This window comes from Ictalurus furcatus, chromosome 16, assembly GCF_023375685.1.
Source record: "Ictalurus furcatus strain D&B chromosome 16, Billie_1.0, whole genome shotgun sequence".
In the NCBI taxonomy this organism is placed as follows: Eukaryota; Metazoa; Chordata; class Actinopteri; order Siluriformes; family Ictaluridae; genus Ictalurus; species Ictalurus furcatus.
The window spans coordinates 5,830,546-5,843,575 of record NC_071270.1 but is presented as its reverse complement, the minus strand read 5'-3'; the positions used below and the strand labels follow the sequence as shown (position 1 = coordinate 5,843,575).

At 39.2% G+C, this 13,030-nt stretch overlaps 2 protein-coding genes across 3 annotated transcripts; both read left to right on the top strand.

Annotated features, from left to right (window-relative positions):
- Positions 1-116: 116 nt before the first annotated feature.
- On the top strand, positions 117-8,068 carry kmt5aa (lysine methyltransferase 5Aa). The gene is made up of 7 exons (XM_053644873.1): positions 117-994; positions 3,739-3,889; positions 4,134-4,365; positions 5,351-5,438; positions 5,687-5,746; positions 5,855-6,045; positions 7,254-8,068. The coding sequence occupies exons 1-7, from the start codon at positions 986-988 to the stop codon at positions 7,462-7,464; spliced, it is 942 nt and encodes a 313-aa protein (XP_053500848.1). The 5' UTR covers positions 117-985; the 3' UTR covers positions 7,465-8,068.
- Positions 8,069-9,020: 952 nt separating this feature from the next.
- snrnp35 (small nuclear ribonucleoprotein 35 (U11/U12)) lies at positions 9,021-12,924 on the top strand. Of its 2 annotated transcripts, none has more exons than XM_053644876.1 (2): positions 9,021-10,669; positions 11,735-12,924. In XM_053644876.1, exon 2 carries the CDS (start codon positions 11,735-11,737, stop codon positions 12,527-12,529), a length of 795 nt encoding a protein of 264 aa, XP_053500851.1. In that variant the 5' UTR covers positions 9,021-10,669; the 3' UTR covers positions 12,530-12,924. The 2 variants fall into 2 exon arrangements, with proteins under 2 accessions (XP_053500851.1, XP_053500850.1); XM_053644875.1 differs by having other exon boundaries at positions 11,732-12,924.
- Positions 12,925-13,030: the final 106 nt, after the last annotated feature.

The window sequence follows — 13,030 nt, the reverse complement described above, 5'->3', positions numbered from 1 at the left end:
CAACTATGGTTACGCCCATGCTTAAGCATGAACTTCACTTTCAGAGTTTGGGCTGCAAACAGAATTCAGAATTCAGAATTCAGTTTCTTTAATGGTTATTACGTTCGCCTCACACCGCCAGGGTCGGGGGTTCAACTCCCGCCGCTTTCTTGTGTGTGCAGAGTTTGCATGTTCTCCCCTTGCTGCGGGGGTTTCCTCCCCCAGTCCAAACACATGCATAGTAGGTTGATTAGCATACCCAAAGTGTCCGTAGTGTATGAATGGGTGTGTGTCCTGTCCAGGGTGTACCCCGCCTTGTGCCCTATGCTCCTTGGGATAGTCTCCAGGTTCCCCTTGACCCTGGAGGATAAGTGGTATAGAAGATGGATGGATGGAATTCAGTTTCAGACAGCATGATATAAATGCAAAATGATAACATTCACATTCAGATTTTTGCATTCGGTTCAAATTTCTAATGGCAGGATTGTAATACACCTGATCCAACTAATCAGCTAATGATAATCCCAGACTAAAGCGTGCAGGACATGAGTTTCTCTCAGGAAAAAAAAGTCTTCAGTGTGTGTGTACAGATGTATATTCTAGTAAACTCAACTCTTTGACCAAATGAGGAATAAAATGGAGGGAAATGTGAAGCAGAGCAGGGATAACAGCACACTGAACAGCGCCACCTGTCGGGGATTCATTTCGCAGCTCCTCCGGAAAAAGCCATTTAAGCGCTCACATGGTCTCCTTCCCTTCAATGACTTCAAAAGTAGAAACATGGCGGCGTGGAAGTGAAAGACTGGCTCGGTACTGCAAATGAAACAGCAAAAAAAAAGTTTGTTCGCCTGGAAAGACGAATTTTCGTAAGTAACACTGGAATGAATGTCACCTTTCTGCACCGTGTGGACGCGGAAAAGTGTGGCTATAAAACAAGGTTTTTGCTCGCCTGATAAACGCAAAACCCACAACCTCGCTGAAACCCAGCAGGATAAAGACGACTGAAATGAACCGGGTAGGTCATAACCCTTATTTTCCACCAGAAAAACCTCAATGTTTTGATAAATATCTTCTTAAATTCCGCGCTAATATTAATAAGCGACATTAGCTTGCTGTAGCTCTACTGTCCCAGCCAAACTGGCTTGCTAATTGTTTGTTTGTTTGTGTTGCCTATTGTTTCAGCGGTATATGGCGATGTATCCCACACCAGAGTTGTTTTATTTCTTCTTATGTATTACTGTATATTTACTAAAAATTATACTGTCCTAAATGACGTTAAGATGAAGTATGTTAGTGTATGTTAATGTATTGAGGAGTGAGTAGAGTTAAAGGCCCAGTAGTTGTGTGGGCGTGTTCAGCTACAGCTGCGTCCATTCAAGTTTTTACACCAACAAACCCACACCACTGTGTTTTAAATATCAATAAAAGCACAGTCTTTCGGTTATATCACGTATTGTAAATACAGTTTGTGCGCTTTTAGTGCGTTTCTACACTTCTACAGGTTTATTATTTACCGTCGGACATCATTATCATGTTTGCTTGGTGGTGGTTGTTGTTGATGACCTACTGTACAGAACAACTTTTCATGCAGTTAAAATGCAATTTAAATGATTTACATAAGGTGCATGAAATGAAATAAAATCAAGTAAAAAAAGGTTCAAATAAACACACGTATCAAATTGAACACACATCCCCCCCCGTGTCTTCTGATTATTTTATATATATATATATATATAATCTCTATCTATCTATCTATCTCTATCTATCTATCCTTAAATATTTGGGTGAGGAGGGGTAAAATAATTTGGACTGAAATCTTCAGTCCAGCTGCACATTATTTAATGCTCCAAATTCCCTGGTTCACTCAGATATGTGCTGTTACAGAATAAAATACATTGACTTCTGCTCTGTTATATTTAGTTAGACTTTTGGTAATAACTAGAACAGAAAATGAGAAATGAAAGTGTAAAATAGGTGTGCCATTGTGTGTCTGTTCAGAGCGCAAAATAAAAAAAAAAAAGTAAACCGGAAGTAGGCGTGGTCTAAACCGGAAGATTTTATTTAAAAACGTGAACCTTCTTAATATGTCCTGGAAACTTTTTGTTTTTTGTTTTTTCAAAGACCCGGCTACTGAAGGGAGAAAAATAGTAGTTTTTAATTCGCAAATTACATCGGCTTATTTTTATTCTTCTTTATTTTTAATGCTATAGTATTAACTCTTGAACCAGATGCCCTGTGGAGCCTTCTGGCAAACTTTCTATCTGCTGTCTCATGTGAATGAGTAAGCAAGCTAAATATGTATCACCACAATGTCTTTCCCAAATCAAGAAACTGTTATTTACAGTTGACGACAATATTCATGTAATTCTTTATCAGATTGACTTCGGTTTTGGATTTGTTCAGGACGCATTTTTAAATATTAAATAATTTGAGCACTTGAGCTTTGGTTTGTGAGAGACATGTATCCAGGAGCATCTAAAAAAAAATTTACAATATTGTAGAAAAGTGGAATTTTGTCCTGTAATTGAATTCAAAAAGCGGAACTTTCATGTATTCTAGATTCATTACACACAAAGTGAAATGTATTTCAAGGCTTTTTTGTTTTAATCTTTATTATTGCGGCTTACAGCTCATGGAAATCAAAAATCCAACATCTCAAAATATTAGAATAAAGAATTTATAATGCAGAAATTTCGACCTTCTGAAAAGTATGTTCATTTATGCACTCAATACTCGGTCTGAGCTTTAATCCTTATGCATGAATTGCTGCATCACTGCGGTGTGGCATAGAGGCAATCAGCCTGTGGTACTGCTGAGGTGTTTGTTCTGGAAACCCAGGTTGCTTTGATGGTGGCCTTCAGCTCATCTGTATTGTTAGGGCTGGTGTCTCTCATGGATTCTTTATAGGGGTCAGGTGAGTCGGCTGGCCTGCAAACCAGTTTAATCAAGCACAGTAATACCATGGCCAGCAAACCAGTTACTAGTAGTTTTGGCACTGTGGGCAGGTGCCAAATCCTGCTGGGAAAAGGAAATCAGCATCTCCATAAAGCTTGTCAGCAGATGGAAGCATGAAGTGCTCTAAAATCTCCTGGTAAATGCTCCATTGACTCTCGACTTGAGAAAACACAGTGGATCAACACCAGCAGATGACATGGCACCCCAAACCATTACTAACTGTGGAAACTTCACACTGGACTTCAAGCACCAGTGTTTTGAGTTAATTAGCTGATTAGAGTTCTTCTCAGGTTGACATTGCTGTATTATTAATTCTTTACTGTAATATTTGAGATGTACTGGATTTTTGATTTCCATGAGCTGTAATCAAAGTTGAAATATTTCACTTTGTGTAATTAATCTAGAATATATTAAAATTCCACTTTTTGAGTTAAATGAGGTGAAAAAATTAACTTTTCCATGATTAAATTTTTTTAAGTGTATAAATTCCAAATATCGCTGATCACCCAACATGTTTATCTGAAGTTTGCTTAATCAGTTTTGCACCTAATCTACAAGGCTAATGTAGTTAATGTAAGAGACAAGCTTACAGCCTGCAGTTAAGATGTGTGCAACCAAAGTTGATGAATAAGCTCAAACAGACCTGCTTATGACTTGTGACTCTACATTTCACACCACTATCTAACAAATGCACAAAACATCGTAGATTTAAGATAAAAAATTAAATAGTACTGCCTCTGTGCTTTCATAATAATTAATCTATAAATAACCCTAATCCGTGTTTTGAATATATTTTTGTTTCAGGAAATCTTATGCAATGGACATTCTACACTTCACAGTTTTTTGAGCCACCAGCCCTCAAAGGCACCACATCATGAGGAGATCTCTGTCCAGGTCATCCAAGATGGGAAATCCTCAAGGATATTTTGCACACAGACCGAGACTCAAAAGAATTGTAAGGATGAATATAGAAAATTTTCTCTGAAAGGTTCTATACTGTTAGCATGAACTGCTCGCAATGTAAATGGTTACTCTTTTCATTGAGATTTGTCCATTGGCATTACAGTTCAGTTTAAAACTCGTGATGTACATTAAGTGTGTATGTGTGTGTGTATTTATTTATTTATTTATTTATTTATTTATTTATTTAAAACATGCTATGTTGACCTTTTTTAAATCTTGCTCCTTTTATTGCACAGTCAAAAGACCCAGTACTGTAAATGGAGAGATCATTTTCCCCACAATGGCTGTGAATGAAGACCTCCAAACTTTAACACACAAAGCAGAGGAAAAGAGCAGACCGCTGCAGCGTATGCAGGCCCATTTTCTTTCACCAGCTGAAGTCACTCCAGAAATCAAAAACACTCACCCAGCCTGTTCGAGGAAGGCAGGCTGCCGTAAAATCAAAGTGAGGAAGTCTTCACGGAAAGTGTAAGCTTATAGTTCTCAGGCCTTTTTTGTTTTATGGATGTTGGTAATATAAGTAAAATGGCCAAAGGTTTGTGGACACATGACCATCACACCTGTATGTGAGGCTTCTGCCAAACTGTTGTCACAAAGCAGGAAGCACAGAAGCTGCAGTTGGAGTGGAAGAACTCTAGTGTTCTGCACAGAGCCCTGACCTCAACCCCACTGAACACCAACTGCACCTCAGACCTCCTCGTCCAACATCAGTGCCTGACCTCACTAATGCTCTTGTGGCTGAATGATCAAAAATCCCCACAGCCACCCTCAAATCTAGTGGAAAGCCTTCCCAGAAGAGTTGAGATTATAACTGCATAGAGTGGATTTAATTTAGAATGGGATGTTCAGCAAGCACATATGGCTGTGATGGTCAGATGTCCACAAACCTTGGCACTCCAATTTACATAATTAAAAGTAAGATTAGCTCAGCAGTTAATCATCATGAGTTCTAATCACAGGAATGTGTTGGAGTTTAATCAGTTTTAATGGAACCCTGATGTGTTTTCCCTTCGGTGCAGTTGATTTGTTACAATCACAACTGGGTGCAGACCAAAACAACTTGTCCAATAGTGTCTGAGCAAGGTGGTCTAGGTCCGCTTCCAAGCGACTTCTACCGCAGTTCAATTGCAGTGGGAAAGTGAATCAATTCTGAATTGACTCAGATTTATGAAGAACCAAAAGTATTAATTACACTATGATTTGGATTTTGTGTGTGAGAAAGCAGTCTAAAAGAGCCACTGTTGGGACCTTGAGGAAAGTCTTTTGTACTGTTCTATGCCTAGATTGGATCTGGAAGTTTTGTGTGGGTTTTTGTTTTTGGCCAAATGAGAATGTAAAACCTCAATTATGCAACTATATTGTTTTGCTGATTAAAGTAGTGACCACTTCTAGTAAATAATGCAAGCTATTGACTCGAGGTTATTCACACATGTTTATTTCATTTCTTCCTTAGTGCAGAGAGCAAGAATTTCAATAATCGAAAGGTCACTGATTACTATCCCATACGGAGAAGCTCACGGAAAAGCAAAACTGAATTAAAGGTAACTGATTGATTATGGTAACGTTGTGTTAAATCTGATTTGGAAGTAAAATTGTGGCTGAACCAGGAAGGAGTCCAGCACATTTGAATTATTTAAAAAATTTTCCTTGCTCAAGGACACCAGCTTAAGTTTTGATTCACAAGATTTATTAGCAAGGAAAGTGTGCTAAACTCTGGTCCTCCTGGACTGCTAGATCATGGCGAGTATCTGTGTCTGTGGACTTGTATGCAGTTCTTTTTTGTCTACAGTGTGAACAGAAGAAACATCTAGATGAGCTGATCACAAAAGGGATAGAGAATGGAATGATGGTAAATTGTTTTGTTTTTTTTTTGGTTTTTTTTTGTTTTTTTTTTTAAGTTAAACACATGATCATCAGAATGTTGAAATTCAATTGAACTTGATCGTTTGTTCTCTAGGTGAAGTACATAGAAGGAAAGGGAAGAGGAGTTTTCGCCACCCAAAGCTTCCAGAAAGGGCAGTATGTAGTGGAGTATCACGGCGACCTGTTGCTGAAAACCGATGCCAAAAAACGGGAGGCTGTATACGCACAAGACGCTGCTACAGGCTGCTACATGTATTACTTCCAGTATCTCAGCAAAACATACTGGTATGTCATGGCACCACAGTCTACCACACATAACCTTGTGCAGGAAATGTAGTTTGTGTTTATAGGACAGGGTAGTAAAAAATAATGTCACGGGTTTATTTAAAGAGGTTTTACAGTTATGGCAAAAACAAAGCATGTGCTAATACTAGAGTAAGTGATTGTAATAAGGAGCGCTACAAATACAAGTCATGACTTAAACTACCACATGGGAACTACCTTTTAAAAAACTAAGTTTAAAAAATAAATAAATTCTTTGTAAAATGCTATTTTTAAAACTCCTGTCATACCAACACTGGCTCAGTATTAGAATAGATTGCATGTGAAACACATTAAATGCGTGTATATTGAACATTTGTGGTGTGTTTTTAGTGATTTCTGGTGCTGTGAGACTTTTCCATCTCTGTGGCATGCCAGCATCACAAGGAGAAATCGCTAGCGCGGTTACATTTATGTTTTAGTATGGGGGGAATTTTTCAACAACCTCAAACATGACTATTTAATGGTCAGGTTTTGCAAAAAGACGAGCTTGTTTTCTTCAACAGCATTTTCCAATAACGTTCAGGGTCGTGTTAATGAGAAATGCAACGTAGAAGTGGTAGAACGCAAACCTAGGACTCTAAGTTCCAGAATGTCATGCAGCTAGTTGATACAGCTGAGTTAAGGCAAAGGCTCTGCTTTAGATCAGAGCGATCTACCAAATGATGGAGGTATTCATGTATAAGCGGAAGCTTCAGAGCTTGATCTGATTTAGCAGAGTATACAGATGAGGTAACAGCTGGACTGACTAAAGAACTAAAGCTCTGCTACACCACTCTCTTTAGGTAGAGATGAAGCAAGGACTAAATCCCACTGAAACCACTATCGCAGGCAAACGGCATTGTGGGTAATGCAGGAAACCTGGAACCAAAGTGAAAAACATCGATGACAGAAGTCGAAACTAAAGTCAGAATATAGTTACCAAGTAAACCTTGAATGGCATTGACAAGCACATGTTAATTCAAAAAGGTTAATATGCAAGTGGTTCAGGGTGGATTTTTATTTTCCTCTAAAGCATGCCAGCGTGTGATCATGCCTGTGATGTTTAACGTTAGGAAACTGAAATGCGCCAGCTTGCTGTGAGGATGTCTGTATTGTATACAGTAAGATTTAAAGTTCACCGACGTGGTCAAAGCATACAGCTGTTTACTGATCTCATTGCTTTCATTCAGTGTGGATGCCACGAAGGAAACCGACCGTTTGGGAAGACTCCTCAATCACAGTAAGAATGGCAACTGTCAGACCAAACTCCATGACATCAATGGAATACCTCACCTGATCCTCGTGGCCTCTCGAGATATAGAGGAGGGAGAGGAGCTGCTGTACGACTACGGAGACCGAAGTAAAGCCTCTATAGCCGCTCACCCTTGGCTCAAACACTGATGGATTCTGAAAAGGGAACAGCTTGTTTCTTAAATCCAGTTTTTAATGTCATATATCATTTTTTTTTGGCCTTAGCAAACTGAGAATGTTTAGGGGGTAGTACTTGTTTGGGTGTGTTAATCAGTGACTTAAACACAGTTAGGTTACGGTACATATTCCACATGTCCTACATGACGATACTTTTAAAAATATTTATCCTGGAAATTACGACATGCTAGTTTTTGTTGTTTTTTTTGTATATTTTATATACTTGTAGGGCAGTGCTTCCAAAGCATGCAGTTATAGTCAAACTTTCTGCATTTTTATAAGGAGTTTTCTTAAGCCAATGTATAGTAGTTAGTGGCTTAGCAATAACTATTTATGATGTGCAAATGATTCTGTGGAACGCAAGTGATGCTTAGAGCTATGTTTTAAAAGCTGGAAGGTTCCCCCTCCCCTCCTTCGACTTTAATTTGGAGTCTTACAGTTTTACAATGTCGCGTGTGATGTAATGGATTTTGAAAAAAATATCTGAACTGCTTTTTGAGTGTTCAGTATGAAATGACCCAAGTGTGAGTATTGTCTATGCTGGGATGGACGCGTTTAATAAAATGATTTTATGCAAGGGTTTTGTCTCGTACATGTGTGTAGTTATTGAGGTTATGGAAGTTCAAAGCATGTGTCAAGAAGGAATGCACTTTCAGGTGAAGCTCTGTGGTGTTTTCTTGTAATGATGAGGACTTGAAGCCTTGTTTAGGGTTTCCTCTGTGTGGGTGTGGGGGCTTTTTTTTTGGGTAACCTATACTCTGACCATTGATTGTACTTTTTATTAAGTGCTTTACCTTCCTGGTCAAAGTTGTGAAGTCTATCTCAGGAACAGTGGGTCTGAATGCACCCTGGACTGGGGGCCAGTCATTCACATCAGATTATGTGCATGCATTATTCTTACCTAAGGGCATTTTAAAGTAGCCAGTTCACGCTGGTATGTTTTTGCCAGGTAACATGAGGCCTGTTTCATGAAGCGAGTTGAATAAACTCGCCGAGTTGTAGAGTAAGATTTGAGCCGACAAAATCAAGCCACTCCGGGCTAATTAAGATTAACAGGTTTCATGATGCTAGTTATCAACTTTCTCAGTCAACTCTGGTTTTAACCCTGAATCAGGGTTTATTCAGCGTGCGCATGCACATAAAAGCCAGACGTTTGCAGCAAACGGCTAACAGAGTGGTGCAGGGGTGACGTCTTTTTGTACTGGAACCTGGAAGTTAGCGTCACACTGGTTCCCCGGACAAAAACCGGATAGGATTTTCACTACAGGTTTTTGGATTATCGCAACAACAAAAACGCTCCGTGTTCAACAAAAGCTTACAATACTAATACGTTTTGTCCATGAACATAATTTGTTCTATTACTGGAACTTTTTGTCTTGGTAATTTTGTTGGTTAGTTCAGCTTACTCTCTGAGTTGTTTTCACATTGTGGACAACTTTTGGTTATTGTGGGGAAACACCGCTGTCTCATTTGTTTTATAGAGACTTTGGGTGTGTGTGTTTGGGGGATTGTGAGAGTAAACAAAACATGCCAATGCTTTAAAGGATGTGAATTGGAACAGAGTAATGTTAGTCAATTGCGAATCTGCTTTTTAGAGGATTTAAACCTAACATGGTGAACAAATTATATTATAGAATTCAGGCAATTTTATTGGGGTTATCTCATACAGTGTGGCAAGTAATAATCTGGAAAGACCTTTTGTAATATCACAGTCTAAAACTGGATTTAAAGAGAAGCAAATCAGTAAATGAATCATATGAAAATGAATTGAAGAAAAAAAACGGAAAATTTGAACACAACTTTTATGAAGTATGAAGTCGAAATAAACAGCTAACCGTACGCTATATATGAAATACGCCATGGTCGCTCGACTACAACGTCACCAGACTACTTTTCCAAACTTGATTTAGAACATTTTCCACAGTACGGATTTACTCTGTGGATGAATCTTCATCCACGTTTTGGGGGGAATTGTACACAGCGTATCTGAACCAGTTTATCTGCAGTTTTTAACTGTTCGGCGCGATGACGTTTAATCGTCTGTAGTCCCATTTAGCAAGGTGTTAGCAATCGCCTTTTTCAATACACGTAAAAGCTTTTTAAAAATCATGAGTGGGGTTTTACTGGTGTACTTTATGTCGTAGGATAAAACGAAAATATTTTGGGCTTGTGTTCACCACAGACATTATTTCAGGCTTTTAACCAAAATCACAAAAGAAACACCCATTGACTTGGGGACGATGGAACCGGAAGTGCTAAAATGCTAACTCGTGTCTGGGTTTTGGCATACAAAATGACGTCACCCCTGCACCACTCTATACAGCCAGCTCCGGAGCAGGTTAGCCGTGGAGCGTAAATCACCATGGAGATGATGAAATTCGCTAAAAACCAATCCACCTTCTTGATACCGAAAACAGAGTTTGCTCAATCTATCCTGTGTAACCACCGAAACCGGCTTTTTGTGAAACAGGCCTGTGATCGAACCGGGGATCCTGGAGCCGTGAGACGGTCGTGCTTCCTTCTCTGACAATATACAAGCGTATTCGATCGCAAAGCCATTTTCACTACCCATTTACTATCACTGTACAGCTGAAGCACGCTATTCTTTTGTAGATTGTAACCTTACTGGTGTGATTAACTAATAGCACTATAAATTCTACAGCATACAGAAAGATATTTCTACCCGCACATATTTGATGTACTTGTCCAAAATTCTTAATCTTGCATTATTTACATCAGCTTTTATTTTTAAAGTCTTTGTTGGTCCAGAGAGAGAGAGAGCCAGAGGGAAAGGGGTCGTCTAAAACAGTTTCACATGCTACTCAAGTGCACATTTTATTTGGCCACTAGAGGCCACTAGTGAGCTAAATCCTTGAAAAATTAACTATTTTCATGACCGGTAAACGTATCATGAAGCTTCGTTTTGCCATTACTATATCTGTGTGTGTTTTTTATGTTTCATGTGCTATTTTAAACTGAGCTGTTTTTAAATTGAAATCTCAATTCAAACGCGATATTACACCACGAACTACAGCGGGCCAAGTCCCGGACCGATTACACGACAGGAGTTTCCACACGGAACTATTAGTCTGCTGCACATGACGGAAGACACGCTATTGTCGCTGTTTATTTAATTGTAATTTTGTTGTGTTTCTACAGGAAACTTTTTTTTGGTAAAGTAAGTTACATTTCTCTACAGTCAAGTACACATATTGCTAAAGAACTTTACATGGTTGGTTGGTTGGTTGAATATTTTTAGTTCGTAGCATGCTGCAGTACTGTTTACGTGTTGGTTGTATTTCAAATTGTTTTCTCCTCGCGATGTAAGTGCACTACGTAGTGAATGGATTAATGCCTTTTCCACACTCTATAGTGCACTAATTAAATATCAGGGCGTTTGGGATTCGGTCATTTGATTTCTGAGATATCTCATTTGTAGCTAGTGTTTGGGTATCAGAGGAGAACCGTGTGTGCCAAGTTAAAAACAAACAAAACGAACCAAAGATTATATATTTGTTACTAGTAACTTTTGGATAAACTGTCATTAAGCCGCCAAGTTCATTTGCTCAGTTTAAGTTTAAATCGAATAATTAAATCTCTTAAACCTAGCTCCTGAGCTCCATGTTGTAGCTACTGAAGCTACAGATTACTTTCTAAAAGTGCCCTGTTGTGTTAGGAACTTGGGTTTGGCAGATATTTCCAAAGTATTTATACTCTTAGAATATTTATAAAAATGAAATTTCGAAAAGAAATATTGTATATGTCTTTTAAATCTAATAGCTTTTATTTGCTAATTGTTTCAGAATAGTACTGTATATCTGAGGGTGTTTTGGTAGGGTTGCCAGATCTGAACCACTCAGTACAACTAATGTGGGTTTCAAAATCCTTCCCAATTCATTATAAATGGAATAAAGTTTAAACTAAACGAAATTCATTTTAATTAAAATAATATGAGAAATACAACTTGGTAATGGTGAGAGTAGGGCTGGTTGAATGAAAAATACATGAAACAGTAAATATTAAGTATAAGTAAATTGACAGTATCAGTGATTAATTAAATAGTTCTTGGGCTTAAGAAATGGAGGAATCTTTCAAATGTTTCAAAAAGATTTTAAGAGCTTAATCTATAGCTTATCAGATTATACCAACAAGCAGTATAATGTTGCACCCCTTGTTTTAAAAAAAACAAAAGCTTGTACAAATCTGATTAGATACTGTGCTTGTTTTGTTTCATCTTAAGAAGATGAATGAGTGGAGTGCTCTAGCGAAAGTCTACGACCCTCTCAAGGCTGGCAGCATCGACAGCACAGACCTCGAGCCCCATGACCGGGCCATATGGCGGGCGATAAATGCCCATTACCGGCCCAATAAAGCTGTAACAGGTGACCCTCAACTCACGCTTTTTGTCGCACGGCTCAACAAAAAGACAACCGAAGAAGACCTTCACATCGTTTTCTCCAAATTCGGTGACATCCGACGACTGCGACTCGTCCGGGACGCTGTGACTGGCTTCTCTAAGGGCTATGCCTTTGTGGAGTACAAGGAGGAGCGCTCTTTAATGCGAGCATGGAGAGACGGCAACAAGATGGTTGTAGACCAACACGAGCTGTTCGTGGACTTTGAGCAGGAGCGCACGCTGCAGGGATGGATACCGCGGCGACTCGGCGGTGGCCTGGGAGGAAAGAAAGAATCGGGCCAGCTGAGGTTCGGAGGCAGGGACAGACCATTCAGGAGACCTATAAACCTGCCCGGTGCGATGCCCAGACCAGCTGACCGGTGGAGAGATGGAGATGGAGGGAGAGAGGAAAGACAGAGAGATGAGAGAAGAGCTACGTCTCCGGGCTGGGACAGAGAGCACGGGCGACAGCGGAATCGGAGGGACGAATGGGAACGAGGGAATGAGCGAGGTGGTAGGGATCACCATAAAGACAGGAGGGACTCCAGACGATACAGGGACAGGAGTAGTGAGAGAGAATCCAACCGAGGAAAGGGTGACAGGAGATATCGGGACTCATACAGAGATTCGGATAAAAGATGACTCGTATTTAACTCTGTTAAACTTTCTGGTTTCTACAAGTGTTGCTTTTATCCTTAACTCACCTACGCCTCTGTTGAAACTATGATTGTAAAAGGAAAAGATCTGTATGTGGCAGAGCCAAGTTCAGGGGCAGAGAAATGCAAACAGAGCTTTAGTATGGAATAACACATGACTGTTCTTGTGGTAGCTTTGCCATGGTGAAATATATTTATATTAAATTGCCAAGATTTCCAGAAAGTTGTTTCATTTGCAACACATGCTCAGCCAGGATCCTGTATTCATACATTTAACAAGCCTAAGGAAAAGTGATAGATGTTGAATCATTTTAACTTATTTTAACCAGGAAATTCAGTTAACTGAATTATACAAAGAAAAGCCACGACGACGGTACGGGTATGATGTATCAAATATTTTAATGGCCAATGAGATGAAGTTATGCAGCATTCTTCGTTACCGTTCGTTAAAGATCTGTAGTGTGGTACATTTATCATTACGAAATTC